We start from the raw sequence: 22,097 nt of genomic DNA on the forward strand, positions 1-22,097 counted from the left end.
TATATGATGCCGAAAGGCGCTTTTACCATGGGGTCGGTTGCCACCCCATCTTAAAGGTGGAAATTTTTTTATTATATTTTGACAGCAAAAGTTGATAAAAACATTCATTCTAAGCAAAAAATGTTCTATACATTTTTTTGATAAAATTAATACTTTTCGATTTATTCGCTATCGAAAGTGTTAGTTTTATATAGAAAAAATCAATGTTTTTCGATATATACTCATTTCCCAATCACTCAATTTTTGCCGTAGAAAAAATTTTTTCAAACCAAGTTTTTGGGAATGAAATAACCTACAATTTCATATTAAAACATTTTTTCGTATATCTGATGCTAATCTTTCTATTTTGAAGAAAATGGCATTTTTTATCAAACTACAAAAAGTCGTTATTCGCTTTTAACTCTAGTTTTTTAAAAACTAATCATTCTAAGCCAGTCAATCTTTTAAAATCTATTAATAATACATAAATAAAGAAGAATTAATAAGGCCAATGACTAAAAGCAAAGCTAACTTATATTATTATGCTTCCAATTAGATTTCTTTTTTTTTTGTTTTGAAAAAAAATATATTGATTTTTTAACTGTAACCTTTTTACTTTTTATCTTAGAAAGTTTGTTAAAAAATAATTTGGTAGGTTTTTACAAGGTCTATAAGACTGTTAATACCAAATCCTTTTAAAATCCTCAGTCGCAAAAAGTGGTGACTTTGAAAGGGTTGGTAAAGGTGATTTTTGCATGTAATTACAAGTTTTAATTGTCAATAGCTCACTCAATTTCTACCGTAGGGAAAATTTTTGCAAACCAGATTCTTAGGAATTAAATAAGCTACAATTTTTGTATTAAATATTTTTTTGTATCTCTGATGATAATCTTTCTATTCTGAAGAAAAGGGAATTTTTTACCAAACTTCAAAAATTCGATATTTGCTTTTGACTCCATTTTTTTTAAAACTAATCATTCTAAACCAGTTAAACTTCTAGAACCTATTAATAATACATAAGTAAAGAAGACGAAATAAGGTCAATGACTAATTTTAATCAGGGTGGTGATTATGGGTTTGCTTTCGATCACTTTTTCGCTGAAAAATATAGGGTCTGACATTCTTTTCATTATAAGCCACCTAATTTTTGAGCTAAAGACTTTTTTTTATTTTTGAAGATAGATATTTTTAAATACTTCAAATTAGTTTAAACAAGTGATCCTCGAAAAATGCACAGTTTTCCCGTCTTTTGACTTTGAAACTACAGTATTTAGCATTTGCACAAGAAGACATAACATATAATAAAGTATAGCTCGATTACTATTGGTCTTAAAGAAAATTTAAAAACACGGTTTTGTTGATTTTTTCAAAAGGTACATTTTTTTTAAGCAAAGTGGTTTTGATAAAACAAAAACTTTTTGAGTTATTTGCAGAAAACTGATTAAAAACATTAATTGTTTTAATATAAAACTAACACTTTCGATAGCGAATAAATAGAAAACTATTAATTTTATCAAAAAAATGTATAGAACATTTTTTGCTTAGAATGAATGTTTTTACCAACTTTTGCGGTCAAAATATAATAAAAAATTTTCACCCCTGACATGGGGTGGCAACCACCCCCATGGTAAAAGCGCCTTTTGGCATCATATAGATTTTGATCCTTGGACTATCCACTACTTATTCTCAAATTTTCAAGCAAATCGATCCATTCTGTAAAAATTGCGAGGTTTTGTCCTATTTTAAGCTTCATTACTTGGACTACAGTATTATATTAAAGAGCAGTGGGCTTAACGAGTCACCTCGTCTGACTCCGCTTTGTACTGGTATAAACTGCGTTAGTTTTCGATTTATCTTTGCCTGTATTCGATTATGAAAGTAGATGTTTTCGATGGTTTGTATAATATTAATTGGTATGTTTCTTCTATACAGTAAATGTAAGACGTCTTCGACTTGGATGTGATCGAAAGCCTTTGTCAGGTCTATAAAACATAGATATTATGCTGGTTTATTGTATTCAATGGCCTTTTCTGTGATTTGTCTCAGTACAAATACCGCGTCTACGCAGGATCTTCCGGATCTGAATCCTTGTTGTTCATCTGATAAAGTTGTTAGTTTATTGATTTTGTTGATTAGGACTTTTGTGGTTAGCTTAAGTGCGGTGTTCAGTAGATTTATACCTCTATAATTGTTGGGGTCTTCTTTGTCTCCTTTCTTGAACATTGGTATCATTATGCTGTTTCTCCATGCGTCTGGTAACTTGCAGTGCAATATTAGTTTTTGCCATCTCTAGGGTTATACTTTCTCCTCCGTATTTTAGAAGCTCGTTGGTTATTCCGTCTGACCCTGGTGACTTTCTATTTTTGAGTGAATTTATGGCTATCAAAGCATTTCAAGAGCAGAAATTGAGACTGCTGTTCAATCTACTTTTGAAAGAGTAAATGCCCATCGAAAATGATGGGCAACAATTTGAACATTTAGGTCGTCATACTAAGTACAGTCGGAAAAATGAAAGAATACCCATGAACGATCACATCAATCACTTATTTTGTATTTACTGTCTTTTTCTATAAATAGCAAACGTTTGTTATAGAAAAAGACAGAAAATACAAAATAAGTGATTGATGTGATCGTTCATGGGTATTCTTTCATTTTTCCGACTGTAGTTGTTTTTATTTTTTTGTTATATTGTATAGTGTTGTGTGTTTTATTGTTGTTTAAATTTATTATATAAATTGACATATGGAAAATGTTTCTTTGTTTTTTCCATAGCACACTACTTGTTTCTATATATTTCCACTTTGATTTTCTTAACTTCATTAACCGGTGACAGTAACAGTTATGTTTAATATTTACACGTTTCTTAATATATCTTGAGATAGAAAAAAGGTATCAACATGCGGTTTTCGGCATTCGGTTGCTAATGTGGTCTTATTTTGTAATACAGGATTAAAAATGCATGCTTTTACTTACTATTACAAAAAAATATACAAAAAAAACTTGATTTCTGAAAATAATTAAATAGCGCCTCCTAGCTGGCTTATTAATTTTAGGCTCTTTCGAAATTATAACTCTTACATTGACGAAAAAGAGTTGTTTTCAACGAGACCAACTTTGCAAAAATCGATTTAGCAGAACCGGACTTACAGCCATTTTTTCATAACAAGGTTCCCACTCACCCTCCGTGACCCGTCAAAATAGCCCGGTCAAAACAGCCCCGTCAAAAAAGCCCCGTCAAAATAGCCCGAACACAAAATAGCCTCGACAAAATAGCCCGCAAACAAAATAGCCCCGACAAAATAGATCGCACACAAAATAGCCCCGGTCAAAACAGCCACGGCTAAAATAGCCTCGGCTAAAACAGCCTCTTATAAACAATTACATAATTATTTATACAAGGTGTCCAAAAACTTTTTTTTTAATTTAAATTATTGGACAAAAAGGAAGAATGTATTTAATTTATTTAATTTAAATGCATTTTACTGTTGCCCGAAAACAGAAAAAAATGTTTATATCATAAATTAACATTGATTTTCGCTTAACTTAAATGTTCAAACTTCCAAGAGGCAGGAAAGACAGGACTCGAGTTCTCTGAAAAGACAATTTTTATTTAATGTGGTTAAGATAAACATCTGAATAGAGGATAATTACCATTTCCGAAAAAATGTATTTTTAAGGAATTATTTCATGATGAATTCTGAAGGGAGCTTTTTTTTCGGGGCTATTTTGTCGGGGCTATTTTGTCGGGGCTATTTTGTCGCCGGGCTATTATTCCGCGGCTATTTTGTCTGCAGGCTATTTTGTCGGAGCTATTTTGTGTGCGGGATATTATGTCGGGGCTATTTTGTCGGAGCTTTTTTGACGGGGCTATTTTGACGGGGTACCCTCACCCTCACCTCTTATTTGCAAAGGTAGACTTAAACTTGTGAAATCAAATATGCGCAGAATTTTATGAAGAATACGATGATCGGATTTCCAGTGCCCTTTCATTGGGCAAATTTTGTAAAATTTAGATTTTTTATTTTTGATATTTAATTACGCCCTCTAGCGGTGGACTTACAATTATGAAATTAATTTACAGGCTTTTCCCGAGGCAACTTTTGTTATAATTTTTTTTTCAAAGCTGTACTATAAACTGTTTCTGGGATATGGCCGAGAGCCATTCTTATTGGGACACCCGGTACATAAAGGAACTGTTTAAAATAACTTTTCCAATCACATTCCGTTTCCTATATTGATAATTTTTTCCTATTTACACAAAAGATTTCTGTATCCGACTAGATAATAAAACCAATTATTAATCTTTTTTTATGTACAAAACCAACAAATCACTCAAATTAAAAAAGTGCATGCAAGAACTTACATTTGTGGTACGCTTCCCTGATGACCATAATTTCCCTGTTGGACATGGTACACATGACCTCGATGAGGACGTCTTCATCAGTTCCAACACCGCTCATAGCATCGTGCAATTCTTTGGCGTAGTATTCGGGAAGAGGAGTCATCATAGCCACGATGCAGTTTTCGAAGTTTCCGCTGAGTTCACTCTTCAAGTCCTTGATCAAATCCTAGAAAGCATGGATGTTATAAAAGATGTTAATAACGAAAAAAATACAAAATTAATAGTCAGAAAATTATATTTAGGCCAGGAACTGAAGCTTTTCACCTCGCAATTTTTACAGAATAGATAGATTTGCTTGAAAATTTGAAAATAAGTAGTAGATAGACCAAGGATCAAAATCTATATGATGCGGAAAGGCGCTTTTACCATGGGGGTGTTTGTCACCCCATCTCGGGGTAGGAATTTTTTATTATATTTTGACCGCAAAAGTTGATAGAAACATTCATTCTAAGCAAAAAATATTCTATACATTTTTTTGATAAAATTAACAGTTTTCGATTTATTTGCCATCGAAAATGTTAATTTAAATGTTAATAAAAGGTACACTCATTTACGATTCACTCAATTTTTGCCGTAGAAAAAATTTTTCAAACCAAATTCTTGAGAATTGAATAACCTACAATTTTATATTGAAACATTTTTTCGTATCTCTGATGCTAATCTTTATATTCTGAAGAAAATGGCATTTTTTACCAAGCTACAAAAAAATCGTTATTCGCTTTTAACTCCTGTTTTTAAAAACTAATCATTCTAAGCCAGTCAAACATCTAGAATCTATTAATAATAAATAAATAAATAAGAACGAATAAGGCCAATTACTAAAAACACCGCTAACTTACATTATTATGCTTCCTATTGGATTTCTCCTTTTTTTTTTTTTTAAATATATTGATTTTTTAACCCTAACATTTTTAATTCTGATCAGTTTGGTAAAAAAGAATTTTGTAGGTTTTTATAAGGTCTATAAGGCTATTAATTTAATTCTTGTTAAAATCTTCAGTCACAAAAAGAGGTGACTTTGAAAGGGTTGGTAAAGGTGGTTTTTGCATGTTATTACAAGTTTTAATTGTCGATAGCTCACTCAATTTTTGCCGTAGAAATAGCTATTTGTATAACAAGGGAGGAAAGTGCTACTTTTCCTCCCGAGGATGAAGTTTACTGCCCGACGCGTAGCGGAGGGCAGTAATCATTCAAGGGAGGAAAAGGCACTTTACTCCCATGTTATACATATGGTTTTTCCACCTTCCTCAAATAACAGGTCATTTTTCATTTTTACTTAATTTATTTATGTAACTAACCAACAAAATTTATTAAAACTAAAACTAACAAGTAGTTACAAAAATACCTGTCAACTGTCAAATATAAGTCAAGTTATTAATGTAAACATTGTTAAATCAGAATAACAATTTACTGTTTTTTACCATTCTGCAAAATACGTTTTTTAAATAAACGTTAAAATGTATACATACTTACGTAATAGAAAATAGATATTGTACAGGGCGTCAATAAGTTATATTTCATGAATGAAATACCATGACGTCACTTTTACTTTTCCTCCCTAGGGAGGAAAAGTACAACTTTGCTCCCTACAATCAGGTCCGGAAAAGTATACTTTCGGTAGAGGTAGGTGGAAAAAATTTTTGCACACCAGGTTTTTGGAAATTAAATCGGCTACAATTTCATATTTGAATATTTTTTCGTATCTCTGATGCTAATCTTGCTATTCTGAAGAAAAGGCATTTTTTTCCAAACTACAAAAATTCGTTATTTGCTTTTAACTCCATTTTTTTAAAAACTATTCATTTTAAGCCGGTCAAACTTCTAGAACCTATTAATAATACATAAATAAAAAAGACCAAATAAGGTCAATGACTAATTTTAATTAGGGTGGTGATTAGGGGGTTGCTTCCAATCATTTTTTCGCTGAAAAAAATAGGGACTGACATTCTTTTCATTATAAGTTACTTACTTTTTGAGCTAGAGACTTTTTTGAATTCTGGAGATAGAATTTTTAATACTTTAAATTAATTTGAACAAGTTGTGCTCGAAAAATGCATAGTTTTCTCGTCTTTTGACTTTGAAACTACAATATTTAGCATTTGACGAAGAATAGCCAACATATAATTAAGTATAGCTAGATTACTATTGGTCTTAAAGAAAATCTAAAAACACGTTTTTGTTTATTTTTTCAAAAGGTACATTTGTGTTTAAGTAAAGTTGTTTTGATAAAACGAAAACTTTTGGAATTATTAGCAGAAAACTTATTAAAAACATTGATTTTTTCGATATAAAACCAACACTTTCGATAGCGAATAAATCAAAAACTATCAATTTTATTAAAAACATATATAGAATGTTTTTTGCTAAGAATGAACGATTTTACCAACTTTTGTGATTAAAATATAATAAAACATTTCCACCCCTGAGATGGGGTGGCAACCACCCCCATGGTAAAAGCGCCTTTCGGCATGATATAGATTTTGATTCTTGGACTATCCACTACTTATTCTCAACTTTTCAAGCAAATCGATCCATTCTGTAAAAATTGCGAGGTTTTGTCCTATTTTAAGCTTCATTACCTACTTGGACTAATTTTAGAAACGTACAACTTAAAAATCCTGTGAGATTCGTAACCTGCCATGTTGCTTATCTCTGTTTCTATCGATCATCATTAATTTGGTTTTTATTATTTCCACACCACTGCGATGCCGTCTGGGTTTTGTTATGGTATTTCCACCATTATCTTTGATGCTCTGTGTCTGCGGATTTAATTCTCTCGCCAAGATATTAACTTTTGAGAAAAGTTCTCTATATATTTATTTTCAAACCACATATTCCGTACTCACCGTGCTTAACTTATTCATAATTTATTCCATTTCTTTTGCTGAAGACGCCAATATAACTATATTAGCATATCGTAGGTTTTTGATTTTTCATCCTCCCTATTGTTGCTCCACCTTGCCATTCCTCAAAAACTTGACACTGTATATATTGAATATAATGGGGCCGAACTCCATATTTCAATTACATTAGCTATACTATTTAAATACAGTTCTTGTAATAAATAGATTAGATGTTCTGGAGTACCCATTTCTATAAACATATGCCACATTTTATCTCATATTATTTAGTCATTTAGCCACTTAGTCGGTATTCTCGATTTAATTGCAGATTCTAAGCATTACTTAAATCCTCTCAAGTCTTTGAGTGTCTCGGCTGTCATTATATCTTCCCCTTCTGCTTTTCTAAATTTTACCTTTTTTATCCCCGCCCCAATTTCTGATTTTCAGTAGGTTCTTTTTCATAACTTATTTTCTCTGTATTATTGTCTGTGACATTGTTATATAGATTATAGATATGTAATAGTATTTCGCAATATTGTTTCCACACCACTGCGATGTCGTCTGGGTTTTGTTATGGTATTTCCACCATTATCTTTGATGATCTGTGTCTGCGGTTTTAATTCTCTCGCTAGATATTAACTTTTGAGAAAAGTTCTCTATATTTTTTGCGGATGGCATGTTCTTCTAGTTCTTATTTTCTTATTTTACTTAGTATACTATGTATGCATGATACAATAACAGAAATTTCACCTTGTATTATTCATAATGGACCCGAATAATACATTTTATTTGAGATGAAGTTATAAAGTAGCTTCTAAGCACATAAAAATATACAGGGTGATCCATTAAAACTAAAGATCATGGACTATGCTGTACTTGCGTAAATCACCCTGTAAATTTAAATCTATGTTTGTAAAGGGCCCATTTAATTTAAATGTTGACCTGTTCCAGCATTTTTTTATAATTTTTAAAATAAGGACACAAACAATTTTATTCCATAAGTGGATTCCATAGTTAACAATTTCAAAATTTCATCCTGTATTGTTCATAATTCACCCTACATGATATAGTTAGTTGAAATCAGGTTGTTAAGCAGCTTTTAAAAATATAAAAATATACAGGGTGTTCTATTAAAAATAAAGCTTATGGACTCTGTTTGACTTTTATGAATCACCCTGTAAATTTAAATTTGTGTTTAAAAAGTGCAGATATTTATTTAAAAATCGAAGAGTATCAGCGTTTTTTATAATTTTTCGAAACAAGAACAGAAATCATTTTATTCTACAAGCGCCTTCCACACTGTAGACGTATGTTGATTAATAATAAAAAAATTATGTTTCTGATTGATTTTTATTATTAGAATATGTTCTCAATAATTATATTTAATCATACTAAAGAAAACAGCACTTCTATGAACTTTCACAACTGATATTAAAAGCTAAAATCTCCAAATCATAATGGCAATGCATTCGAAATTTAAAGGATCTACTCACAACGTGACGTCATGCGCGACCTGAACGAAATTAGGAACGCTCCATATCATATCTTGGGTTATTGTATCATGCTATGTATGTGTATATAAATGTTTATAGCATGTATAAATATAGTTATTTTCCTAACAAGTGCAGAAAGTCATTCTTTTCCGCACGAGACTGCAGTTTGCCGAACGACGCGAAGCGGGAGTTCGGCAAGAAGTCGAGTGCGGAAAAGAGACTTTCTGCAAGAGTTAGGAACAATATTTTTTCTAAGAGTCTTTAAAAAATTACCAAATCTTAATCAATTAATTTAATTAATATTAAAATACATAGACAAATTAATTCTTTGACAAGGTTGTCAAAACCAAACTTTCAATATAATTAGTTAGCATGACGACGATCTTGGTTTCCATGACGATGATTCAAAACAACTGTTATTGTCTACCGATTTGACTTTCAAATATTGTCAAAATAATTTTATTTCATCGAATTGTCGCGTTAAATTTCGTTAAAACAGGAACACAATAAGATATATTTGAAATAAATTAGTAAATAATATCTAAATATTATTTTATTGCATGTATTATAATTACTTTAAGGCCATATCACAGAATATATATCACAGAATATATATGGTTATTTATTCTGTGGCCATGTTAACATATCTAAATTAACACGCGTGCGGAAAAGTAAAAACCGCATGCGGAAAAGTAACACGTGTGCGGAAAAGTAACACGCGTGCGGAAAAGTGAAACTTTCTAAACTAAAATGCGTGCGCGAAAGTATACATTTTTGCACGCTCGTAGAAAAAATATATATTATTATGCGCACAGGAAGTGATTCAGGATTTTTTAAATGTGTTTACCTCGACTACAAAGAGCGATTATTATCATTAGGATATGAACCCGGATATTTTTGGGAAAGTGGTTTCCCTCTATGTTGACTCTTATAAAACCTGCATCGATATAATTATTACAACATTCTTACAACATTGTAAAACAAATTACCGAAACACAAAAAGAGTTTAACCCAGAAACTCATACAGCATTATAGGTTTTGAAAAAGCTTTCGATCCGGTCGATAGAATAGATGAGTTATGGAAAAAGAGAAACTTTTTTTTGCTGATATCAGCTAATAATCCAAAAGTCTAAAGGTGAGCTATAAAGAGCGTTGTACAACATTAAGTATCTAGTGTTTTTCAATATACAAATATTGATAAAAAACATAGCGTGAAAGAGAAACATGGCGTTTGAAGTAAATACTCTGGAATCCGTTCACAATACAAAGAAGAAGAAGAATCTATGCACAATACCATGATTGAAATCACATTTTTCTTTATCATATACATCTTTACTTAAATCTTCATAATATTAACTAACCATCCCATGCAATATTTAACCACTATTTGCTAAAACTACAAAAAAATAAGCATACTTTACCTTTCCGTACATAGTTTTAAACGCAGCAGCAATATGTAGTCTCTGTTCATTGGTTCTTCTTGCCAAGCAATTGATAATGGCCTTCTCATCGGTTCCGAAACCTTTCATCGCTGTTCTAAGAACTTGAGCATCATCATTGGGGTTGAATGGTTGGGCAGGTCTGACGGTGGGAGTCCTCTACAAAACAAAAATAAAGTAATATTTAAAAGGAAAAATTGCAGTGGTTGGCTATATACCATAGTTTTAATAAACTTATTATGAAGTAAAAACTTCCTGTGTAAAATGGTATAAATTCATTAAAAGTTTAAAAAAGAGAGAGCGTGGCACCTACGGAGTGCCAACAGAAGTGAATACTTCTTACAGATTCCCTGAACATACAGATCCCTGCTCGAAAAAAGTGGAAGTGATCCAACGAGTGTAACAACCAACTATTGGTAACGTTGGAACATCATTTTTCGAGCGGAGATCTGTACGTTCCCTTAAAAATAAAATCTTTCAACATCGACCTATGTCATAATAATTATAAAATTAGAACTTTAATTATGTAATTTAAGGGTCATTTGACAACGTCATTTGGCTAGTTTCAAATACTAAATAGACGTTTTTCACTGAGGATGGTTCGATAGGACTGAAATTTTTCTGAAACTTTATATCCATGTTGGATATTTTTAAAATTCCTAATAAATTTATACCATTTTACATAAGAACTTTACACTTCATAGTTTTTTTTATAGTAAACTAGGTAATATGTTAAATATAACAAACAGGGGCGTCATTTCAAATTTTGATTGAGGGGGCAAACACAAAAAGCAAAATTCGCTGTTGCCGAATTTTTCTTTTTTTTTTCGAAGCTGCTATATTACCAGCGATAGGTATGATTTCATTCAGAGATGGGTATTTATACAAAAAAAATAGTATTTGCCGCTCACCGGAATATCAAAATGATTTAATCGATGCGTATTCTTCAAGACTGCTGAAAAATATTATCAGAAATGCAAATCAAGTTAAATACTTCGCTATAATGGCTGATGAAACCAAAGATATGGCACAATCGGAACGGCTTGCAATTTCAATCCGTTATGTTGCTGCTGAGGGCACAAAAATTAATGAACCTACTATAGGGCTGCACCATCTTAAGGACTGTAGTGTTCACTGTAGTTTTCTACAGTTCAAACTCTATCGATTCATACCAACACTGCTATTATCGCCATGAGCTTTTCGTAAAAATACAACAGAGGATGAATAAACCAGTACTGAATTTGGAAAGAACTGTAACAAGATGGTTCTACTGGTTGAATGCAGTATCGAAAATTCGAAAGACATGCCAGACCATTTTGGCTCTTCTAGATGAAGGAAGAAAGGACAGGGCAGAGAGTATCGGAATAAAAGCGCAGATAATGCAAAAAAGCTTAAAATTTCTGCTTTATGCTATGGAGAAAATAGGCCTCACTCTGACTACACATACCGAGAGGTTTTAGAAAAGGTTAAATCTTTGACAGACAGTAGTGGCGTTGTACCTAGTTTTAGTTTTAATGTCTACAACTGGCCATAAATATACTGAAACAAAGGCCATATACTTCGAAGTTATCGACAGCATTCTCGTGGAATACAATAGTCACTTCTCAGAAAATGAAGGTTTGTTCACAGTAACGGATGCCTCTAAGAAAGAAAATCAAGCGTTCACGGCGGAAGAGAACTGAAAGCCATTAATAGAAAACTACAAACATTTTCTAAATGTATAACTTCTACATCTGCAACTGCCTATAGCCAGGAATCATTTACAGACATGCGATGGAGACTCCGTTTTGTCATTACTCGAATCTCTCAGAATGCTTATAGTGGCATACTCAGAAGTGGTAAAACTGCTGCATATTTTTGCTACACTGCCTATCACCACAGCTGGAAATGACACATTTTTCTCTGTGCTAAAAAGAGTAAAAGGGTAGATACCTGCGGAAGTTCTACTGGTGATGAAAGATTGTCCTCACTTATATTGATGGCGGATGAAAGAGAAGAAATGAAAAAAATACTACTAGACCAAGTGGTGGATGATTTTTGCTGCGAGGAAACTACGACGGTACCCATTACTACACTAACGTGGTGTTGAAATGCACTGTAGTTATTTTATTATAAAGTAATAAGTTATATATTATAAAGTTTAATTTCCTAATTATTACAAATAAATCATTATGTACAGTATTTCTCATGATCATCTTTCAGTGCGTCACAGTTTTTCGATTTCTTTCTAACGCATTAAATTGTATGTGACAGAAAAAAAGGCACGTCGGTGATTACATTTCGTCGGTGAAATTTTTATAACATTTATTCTAGTTATTCTAGTTGTCGATAGATGGCGCCATAATAAAAAAATATTTTTTTTTAATTAGATAATAATATTACAAATATAATCTGTATAATTTATAAGACTATACAAATCAAAGAAAATACCATTTTATAAATGCAAGAAACACATTTGATTTGTTTTTATTCCAAATTGAAAATAAAATGTGACAACTGTCAGATTTAACTAAAATGTCATGTTAGAATAAATGTCATAAATGTGTATTATCACGGACTTACCCTTTTTCCTATCATTTGTTACGCACTGAAAAATGATCATGAAAAGGACAATAGTAACAAAATTGATGTATTTTTTGTAAATTCCAATGGGTAAATTCCAGAGGGCAAATGCCCCCTCCTGCCCCTATCAAATGACGCCCCCGATAACAAATATATAAATTTTTGCACCATTGCTTCTTAGACCAGGGCGCATCTGTAAAAATATTAGTACATTTGGACGTTGAGAGGTGACTCAAATTTTATTGCAGAAATTGCTTGAAAATAACTTAAATAATAATAATATTTGAGTTATCCTCCCTCTAAAAAAGGTCCGGAACATTGTTTAAATAATCAAAATGTCAAAAAATGGAGGAAAAAATCCATTTTTTTCTTCGTTTTTTGATTATAACTTTAAAAGTATTCATAACACAAAAGTTGAGTAATTAAATTTCCTATAATATAGCATTGGGTAAAAATTTTTTAAATTGTCACCCTTTTTAAAATTGTCACAATTAACCGATTTTAATTTGGAAATTGCAAATGAAAGGTACAGTATTCCTCTATATGCAAAAAAATTCACCTTGCTATGTGCATTATTTTCAGTCCTGCAACATTTTGAAAAAATGCATTTTTTGCGAAAGCTGGATTGCAAAATTTATTTTGCAAATTCTATTAAAACGATCTTAACGGAATTTACAGTATGGTTTTAATATATCATAAAGTTTTTCTGAGTGAAATTTGAAGGTCCTAAGGGTAGCAGAAATGGTTGAAAAACGTAAAATGCGAATACTTGTTTTTTATGTTTTTTTCGTAATTATTGCTATTTTGCAACAAGGGTGACACTTTTTAAAATTTATAACCAATCCTATATCGTAGGAAATTTAATTACGCAACTCTTATGTTAGTGCAACTTTTCTCGGAAATGAATAGTTTTTAAGTTATAATCAAAAAACAAAGAAAAAAATCGAATTTTCCTCCATTTTTTGACATTTTGATTATTTAAACAATGTTCCGGACCTTTTTGAGTGGGAGGATAACTCAATTATTATTAATATGAGTTAATTTCAAGCAATTTCTGCAAAAAAAATATGAGTCACCTCTCAAAGTCCATCTCAAAACAGATGCGCCCTGGACTATCTGTTGGAACATACTACCAAACAACACAAAACTAAAACACAATAGGGAACTGCATTTACTATATAATATATAAATTTTGTATTCTTTTATGTGAAATATTTCAGCTATTTGCATTGCGGTAGGCACATTATTGACTTAAATTAGCGATAAGATCTTATATTATTTATTGCAATACGTACTAAAAACAAGAATGTTGATAACCTAAAAATGGTTTGAAAGTATCTACTTCTACATAGTATATCCAGTTTGCTTTTTATGTGCAATCATTTAAAGCATAACCTTATTGTTAGTACTTGAAGCAAAAAGTAGCACAAAACAAAAATTATATATTTGTAGCTTCTGAGAAATTTTTACAAAGACTACTGTAAAAATAGTATCTTTGCAGCTGAGCATGACTTAATCGTGCTAAACACATTTTACAAACTACCACCTAGACGCCTGTATACGTGGAAATCACCTAGAGACAACGGAGAAGACGTTATTATTAGAAATCAAATACACTATATGCTTGTTAACAAAAGATATCGAAATAGTTTCAACAGTGTTAAAACCTACCCAGGTGCTGATATTCAATCTGACCACAATCCTTTAGTGGGCGTGTATAGTACCAAGTTAAAGAAAATAAGCGGAAAAACTGTAAAAAAACATAACATGACAAAACTGACATTAAATGGAAAATTTAAAGAAATCGATAATACAACGGAAAGCATAGAAAATAAGATATAATCCCTTAATAAAACGATAGACGACATTAAAGACAATTTTATGAAGAACGAAGAAGGTAAGAATAAGACATGGATGGAGATTCTGCAACTAATGGAAGAAAGAAGGAAAAACAAGAACGATAACTCCATGTATAAAACATTACAGCGAGAGATACAGAGAAAGATCAGAGAAGCTAAACAGAAAGAACTGGAGAAAAAATGCCAAGAAATCGAAATTCTTCAAAGTAAATACGACGACTTCAACGTGCATAAGAAGGTAAGAGAAATTACAGGCAAATGTAAAAACAGAAGAATAAGTAAACTTGTTAATGACAATGGAGAGATAATCGTGGACAAAGAGAGTATCAATGATACCTGGAAAAATTACATACGAAATTTATTTTTTGATGAGAGGGAGAACCAGTCCCCAATACCTACTGAAACAGGACCACCCATACTAGTGGCAGAAATAAGAACAGCCATAATATCACTAAAAGAAGGTAGAGCTCCAGGACCAGACGGAGTACAATCTGAATTTTTTAAACTTCTTGATGATGAATCTTTAAGAATACTATGTAAAATCTTCAATAATATCTATGACACAGGCAATATCCCAAAAGATTGGCTAGTTTCAGAATTTATTACCTTACCAAAGAAACAGGGAGCAAAAAAGTGCGGAGAATATAGGCTAATAAGTCTAATGAGCCATACATTAAAACTTTTTCTTAAAATTATACATCGTAGAATATACAAGCTATGCGAAGAGAGAATACAAGACACACAGTTTGGATTCATGAAAAGCGTAGGTACACGAGATGCACTGTTTAGTCTACAGGTATTATTTCAAAGATGCAGAGATATGACTTGCGATATTTACACCTGCTTTGTGGACTACCAAAAAGCATTTGATACAGTTCAACACCGAAAAATGATGGATGTTCTAACAAAAGCCCAAATGGATGATAAAGATCGGCGTATAATACAAAATTTATACTGGAACCAATCAGCCACAATAAGAACGAATCTTGCGAGGTGAACCAACGGAAGCGATCCAGATTCTACGAGGGTTAGACAAGGTTGTATACTTTCACCTATATTATTTAATCTATTTTCAGAGGAAATATTTAGTGAAGCCTTGGAAAATTGCGAACATGGAATACTTCTAAATGGAGAACGCCTAAACAACATCCCCTATGTAGACGACACCGTTATTTTTGCAGACAGTTTTAACAGTTTACAGCAATTAATAAACAAAGTAAATGAAGTAAGTGAAAGATTTGGACTTCAAGTAAAAATAACAAAAACTAAATTTATGATCATCAGCAAAAATAAAATTAGAGACGCCCAACTACTTATCAATAATACTCCAGTGGACCGAGTAAAACAGTATAACTATCTTGGAACAATAGTAAATGAACAATGGGATCACTCACAGAAAATAAAATGTAGAAGAGAGAAAGCTAGGAGTACATTCAATAACATGGCCAAACTCTTTAAAAGCCACAACCTTAACCTGGAGATAAAAATAAGGCTCCTACGATGTTATATCTTCTCAATATTGTATTACGGAGTTGAATCCTGGACACTAACTGAAGCAATGGAGAAAAAACTTGAAGCCTTCGAGATGTGGCTATACAGGCGAATCCTAAGGATATCATGGACGGACAAGATGACCAACGAGACCGTATTACGAAGAGTGGGCAAAGAAAGAGAGGTGATGTATACCATTAAAAGGAGAAAGTTAGAATATCTCGGACACATAATGAGAAACGGCACCAATTACAGATTACTGAAGGTAATCCTTCAAGGTAAAGTATTCGGAAATCGAGGAATTGGGAGAAGAAGAATATCACGGTTAAAGAACCTGAGGAAATGGTTCTCCACAACAACAACTAATCTATTTAAAGCATCAGTTAATAAAATAATTATAGCCAGAATGATCGCCAATATTCGAAACGAATAGGCACTAAAAGAAGAAGACTGTAAAAATGAACATGTGAGGATTTTCATATTTCTTTTTATTTACACACAGTTTTTATATGTATTTCCACACTTTAAACAAATCAACAGCTAGCTCGTTGTGTCTCCGCACTCCCACCAACCACTACTGTCGATGCGAGCTGGAATTGAATAACCGGCCGAGAATATAATAAAATACCATACAGAGCAACGAGATCTAAGTTCGATCCGGAGTATTGAGATCCGAAGTATTGATCTGAAAAAAAGTTAACCTTCCGTAATGTACCTCACTTTGACTAAGTACCTATTAATAGGCCGCTCCATGATCTATGTATTTAATAAAGATCTTCCTTCACTTTACGCATCGGAACATCGCTAACATTTATTTCTGTTCATCGGCAACAGCATAGAGGACCGCAGTCCGTCTGTTTCACTTAAGAGGATTCTTCTTTTTATTTTACGTATTGGTTATCATCAATCAGCCAATCGCGTCCAATGCTGGACACAGGCTTCATAAAGTTCTTTACAGTGTTCTCTACGCTGGGCCGCTAGCAGCTAATTTGTCGATACTCTTTTTACGTCGTTGGTCCATCTAGTCGGTGGTCGTCCTTGGCTTTTTTATAGTTTCTGGGTCGTTTCTTCGTTCTAGCCTAAGTTCTCTCTCTGTTCTAGCTAAGTGCCCAGCCCAATTCCACAAAAGCGTCGTGATTATTTCGATGACACCTTGAGCTCTTGATCTTTGCCTGATTTGTTGGTTTGTTATATGGTCTCCAAGGCCCACGTCCAGCATTGCGCGTTCAATGGCTTGTTGTGTAACTCTTGAGTTTATTTGCGTCAGTGTTACATAAGTTTGTACGAGCAACACGCTTTGGTTATAAAGCTTTCTTGAGGCACATGGGAATTGCAATTTTTACGTATTATAAGTAAGGAAATTTTATTTTGTTTGTTATTTTATAAAAAAACAGTTTAGTTATTTTCCTTCTGAAAACTGCTAGGAAATCAACAGTGCAGACAAACATCAGAATTAAGGATTAAAATATATTATACATATATTAAAACATACCATAGTGTGTTTATTATTTTTCTAGTGGCCAACTTTAAACAAATACTTTACTAAAATAATCTTAGTTATGCCAAAAAAGGAAATTTATGAAACAATTGGAAAATTGGAAACAATGGACAAAATACTTTACCATTTTTGCTGCTTCTTTTAGCGAACAGAACTATGCAGTAACTAGTAGTTATCAAAAGTGAATTTTAGATAAACAGAAACAAACAACCGCTTCCTGCTACTTTGATTAATTTTCGATAACGGTTGGTTCTTAACAGATTTCCAGTAAATCATAATAATATACAGGATGTTGCACGTTAACTTATAATGAAATACCTAAAACATGCAAACAATTCGGTAATATCAGTTGTCGGTGTCCTCCTCCTCCTAAGTGCCTTCTCTATTAAGGTTGGCGATCAATATGGCAAATTTGTCGCTGTTTTGGGCTTGATGAATTAAGCCATTCCCTGTTGTGTGGGTCCCATCTCTGATGTTACCCCTTTTACCTTCGATTTTGTCTTCTAATATTACCTGGAGCCGCTCAAATTCCCTATGGCGCATTATGTACACTGGATATGACGTCTTTCTAATTTTGATTGTATTGACAGATGAGGACGTGTGTTAATTATTTCCAGTAATTCTTCATTCGTAATTCTGCTGATCCAGCTTATTCTTAGCATTCGGCGGTACATCGACATTTCTAATGAATTCAGTTTGTTGACGTCACACTGTTTTAAGGTCCAGGTCTCACAGCCATATTACTCCAGGCTGTGGGTGAAAAATAGGTCGATTTCAGGATATAATTCAGGAATTTTTGAAACCTATCAGGTGTTGTAAAGGACGATGCCAGGAATAACTTTTACTAAAATGTGACCAAAAATATTGTGAGCTTTTTTTGTTATTGCGATTTTCATTTGTTAAATTTGCAATTTTTAAGATTTTTAATTTTGCAGCTTAGGATATTGATTCTAGGGAAAAACTTTTTAATAGAAAATTGTAGTAAATTAAAAAACCTACAATTTGAGCTATGGTAAGTTTAATTTCGTTTATTGGTTATTGCAACACAGCCTGTGAAAGGTCCAAAATGGCCGTTTTTTACAATTGCGTTATTTATTGTACAAATAATTTTTTAATTTTTTAAAGCTTTAAAATAAAGATCTTTCAATTCCAAACATAAAAAAAATTGTAAGGCCGGATTAACGAATTGGTTGCTTAGATATAAATTGTTTATCCTAAGAGGTCAAATGTCGAAGGCTATAACTTTTTGAAAAAAAATCGTAGAGAGTTGGTGAAACATCCAATATCCTTCTAAAGAGTTATATTTTCATATTCTGGTGTAAATAAATGCGTAAATCATTTTTAAACTTCTAATTTTTAGGTTTGAAAATAAGGGGGCAAATTTCGTTATAAACATTTAGAGCTGAAGCGGCCCTGTACATCCTATGAGTTTGTAACTTACAGATTATTGTTGCTGAAGACGAAAGGAAGATTTTTAAAGAAATAAAAACTTTCTACAACCAACTGAAGCCGAGATAATTGTTTCTTTTTTCTTAAACCGTAGTGCCTTTATTTACAACAATTAAGAAACTATTTTACAGTCATTGACTAAAGAAAGACTTATATTATCTTAAATTAAAAATAATTATAAAATACAGTCACATTTAATTATTAAAAATTATTTTTAAAATCGGTGCTTTTGCGAGCGTCCGAATTTTGCAAATCGCCCGGCTCGCTTCAAATCCGCGCGCTCGGAAAATTTTTACGTAACTTGTATTAAATTTTGATCGAAAACAATTTAATAATATTACCATTATAATATACAGTCTATTTACCACTGTATTTGTTTTTCTTGATAAACTTTTATATGTGAAATCTCATTTCTGAAGAAATAATATTACAAAAATGATACATATATATGAAATATATAACTATATTTTTAATTTTTTCATTGTTATATAAATATAATAATAATAATGTGACTTCTTATTATACAATATAAAACTTTTTCTTCTTGTAGTGACTATCCGTTTTGGATGTTGGCGACCATCATGGCAATCTGTACTTGCACACTAACTCGGTACTGCAAGGTACTTTTCTAGCAAGGTAATCCTTCGCCTTCCTGGTTCTCAGTTTCCAAATGGGGTTTGCCAAATTGCCATGATGTTTGCCAACATCCAAAACGGATAGTCACTACAAGAAGAAAAAGTTTTATATTGTATAATAAGAAGTAACATTATTATTATTATTATATTTATTATAACAATGCAAAAATTAAAAATATAGTTATATGTATCATTTTTGTAATATTATTTCTTCAGAAATGAGATTTCACATATGAAAGTTTATCAAGAAAAAAAAAATACAGTGATAAATACACTGTATATTGTAATGGTAATATTATTAAATTGTTTTCGGTCAAAATTTAATACAAGTTACGTAAAAATTTTCCGAGAGCGCGGATTTGAAGCGAGCCAGGCGATTTGCAAAATTCGGCCGCTCGCAAAAGCACCGATTTTAAAAATCATTTTTAATAATTAAATGTAAATATAGTTTATAATAATTTTTATTTTAAGATAATATAAGTCTTTCTTTAGTCAATGACTGTAAAATAATTTCTTAATTTTTATAAATAAAGGCACTACGATTTAAGAAAAAATAAACAATTATCTCGGCTTCAGTTGGTTGTAAATTTTTTTAAATTTTTTATAAATCTTCGTTTCGTCTTTAGCAACAATAATCTGTAAGTTAGAAACGCATAGGATGTACAGGGCCGCTTCAGCTCTAAATGTTTATAACGAAATTTGCCCCCTTATTTTCAAACCCAAAAATTAGAGGCTTAAAAATGTTTTACGCATTTATTTACATCAGGATATGAAAACATAACTCTTTAGAAGATTTGATGTTACAACAACTCTCTACGATTTTTCTTCAAAAAGTTATAGCCTTCGACATTTGACCTCTTGGGATAAACAATTTATAATATCTAAGTAACAAATTCGTTAATCCGGCCTTGCAATTTTTTTATGTTTGGAATTGAAAGATCTTCATTTTAAAGCTTTAAAAAATAAAAAAAATAATTTGTACAATAAATAACGCAATTGTAAAAAACGGCCATTTTGGACCTTTCGCATGCTGTTTTGCAATAACCAATAAACGAAATTAAACTTACCATAGCTCAAATTGTAGGTTTTTTAATTTACTACAACTTTCTATTAAAAAGTTTTTCTCTAAAATCAATATCCTAAGCTGCAAAATTAAAAATCTTTAAAAATTGCAAATTTAACAAATGAAAATCGCAATTAAAAAAAAAGCTCACAATATTTTTGGTCACATTTTAGTAGAAGTTATTCCTGACATCGTCCTTTACAACACCTGATAGGTTTCAAAAATTCCTGAATTATATCACGTTTTTTCACCCACAGCCTGGGGTATATACATAGTAATAGAGACCACACATAACACTTTAATGTTCTCAATCTTATTGTGACTGATAGCTTGGGGTTAAAGAGCATTTTACGCATGTTCATGAAAACCAGATCTTGCTATTTCAATTCGTCTGCTAATTTCTTTTGAGCGGTCTAGCTGACTAAATTAGATATCAGTTGTGTGTGTAGAACAGACGATTTCCAGAACAGAAAAAAAAATGTTCACTTCGTGTGTTCTTTTTCCCGAAATACGGACTCGTCCTAAGCAGATTCCTTTTCTTTCTGCGTTGTTTGATTCCTGACATCGTCATTTATTAATCGTCGTTAATTCCAATACCTATTATACCACCTTTATTGCAAATAGAGAGAGTGTAAAAACTATGGAATAAATTCATTTTCTCTAAAATGGACGATTTTGGGGAAACCCGAAACAGGTCGATTTTTATTTTTAAATTATAATTTTTTGGCATATAAATCATGGTAGTGACGTCGTCCATCTCGGCGTGATGACGTAATCGATGATTTTTAAATGAATAGGGGTCGTGTGGTAGCTCATTTGAAAGGTTGTTCAATTCTCTATTTAATAATATAAACATTCATAATAAAACGGTGCGATATGCTCAACTAATAGTAAAAGGAAAGATCGAGGGAAAGAGAGCACTAGGAAGGAAAAGACTATCGTGGCTAAGGAACATCCTACAATGGACAGGACTGAATTTTCAACAGCGAAAGGACAGCTAAAGACAGACAAGAGTTTGCAATTGTAGTAGCCAACCTCCATTGAGGAGAGGGCACTTTAAGAAGAAGAATACATTACTTACTGGCAGAAAATATGATCATTACAAATCAAAAATACAAGAATAGTTAAAAAACAACCATAAACGCCAAAAACTTGTTTTTTTTTCCTTGGAGTTATATGACTACGGGCCCTTCAAGGCTCATTCGCCGATTCACCAATTTTGCTCCTTTATTTTACAATATACTTATTTTCCTATACCTATCTACTTAATTTTCTATCCTACTTAATTTATAAGGATTGACCACTGGTCAGTTATTAACTTGTTATTTCACCTATTACACACTCCGTTTTCTCAGACTTACTAGAGGTCCAAAGTGTCTGGTCT

General features: G+C 32.0%; 1 protein-coding gene across 5 annotated transcripts in view; it reads right to left on the reverse strand.

The window, feature by feature from the left end:
- LOC126881707 (annexin B9-like) overlaps nt 1-22,097 on the reverse strand; it is a 110,460-nt gene that overhangs the window by 40,449 nt on the left and 47,914 nt on the right. For all 5 annotated transcript variants that reach the window (XM_050646124.1, XM_050646122.1, XM_050646123.1 and 2 more), the window contains 2 exons: nt 10,139-10,315; nt 4,343-4,547 (listed from right to left, as the gene is read on the reverse strand). In XM_050646124.1, the coding sequence (XP_050502081.1) occupies nt 4,343-4,547; nt 10,139-10,315 (382 nt within the window). The remainder of the gene's footprint in view (nt 1-4,342; nt 4,548-10,138; nt 10,316-22,097) is intronic.

The sequence above is a fragment of the Diabrotica virgifera genome, chromosome 3 (assembly GCF_917563875.1).
Source record: "Diabrotica virgifera virgifera chromosome 3, PGI_DIABVI_V3a".
NCBI classification, from domain to species: Eukaryota; Metazoa; Arthropoda; class Insecta; order Coleoptera; family Chrysomelidae; genus Diabrotica; species Diabrotica virgifera.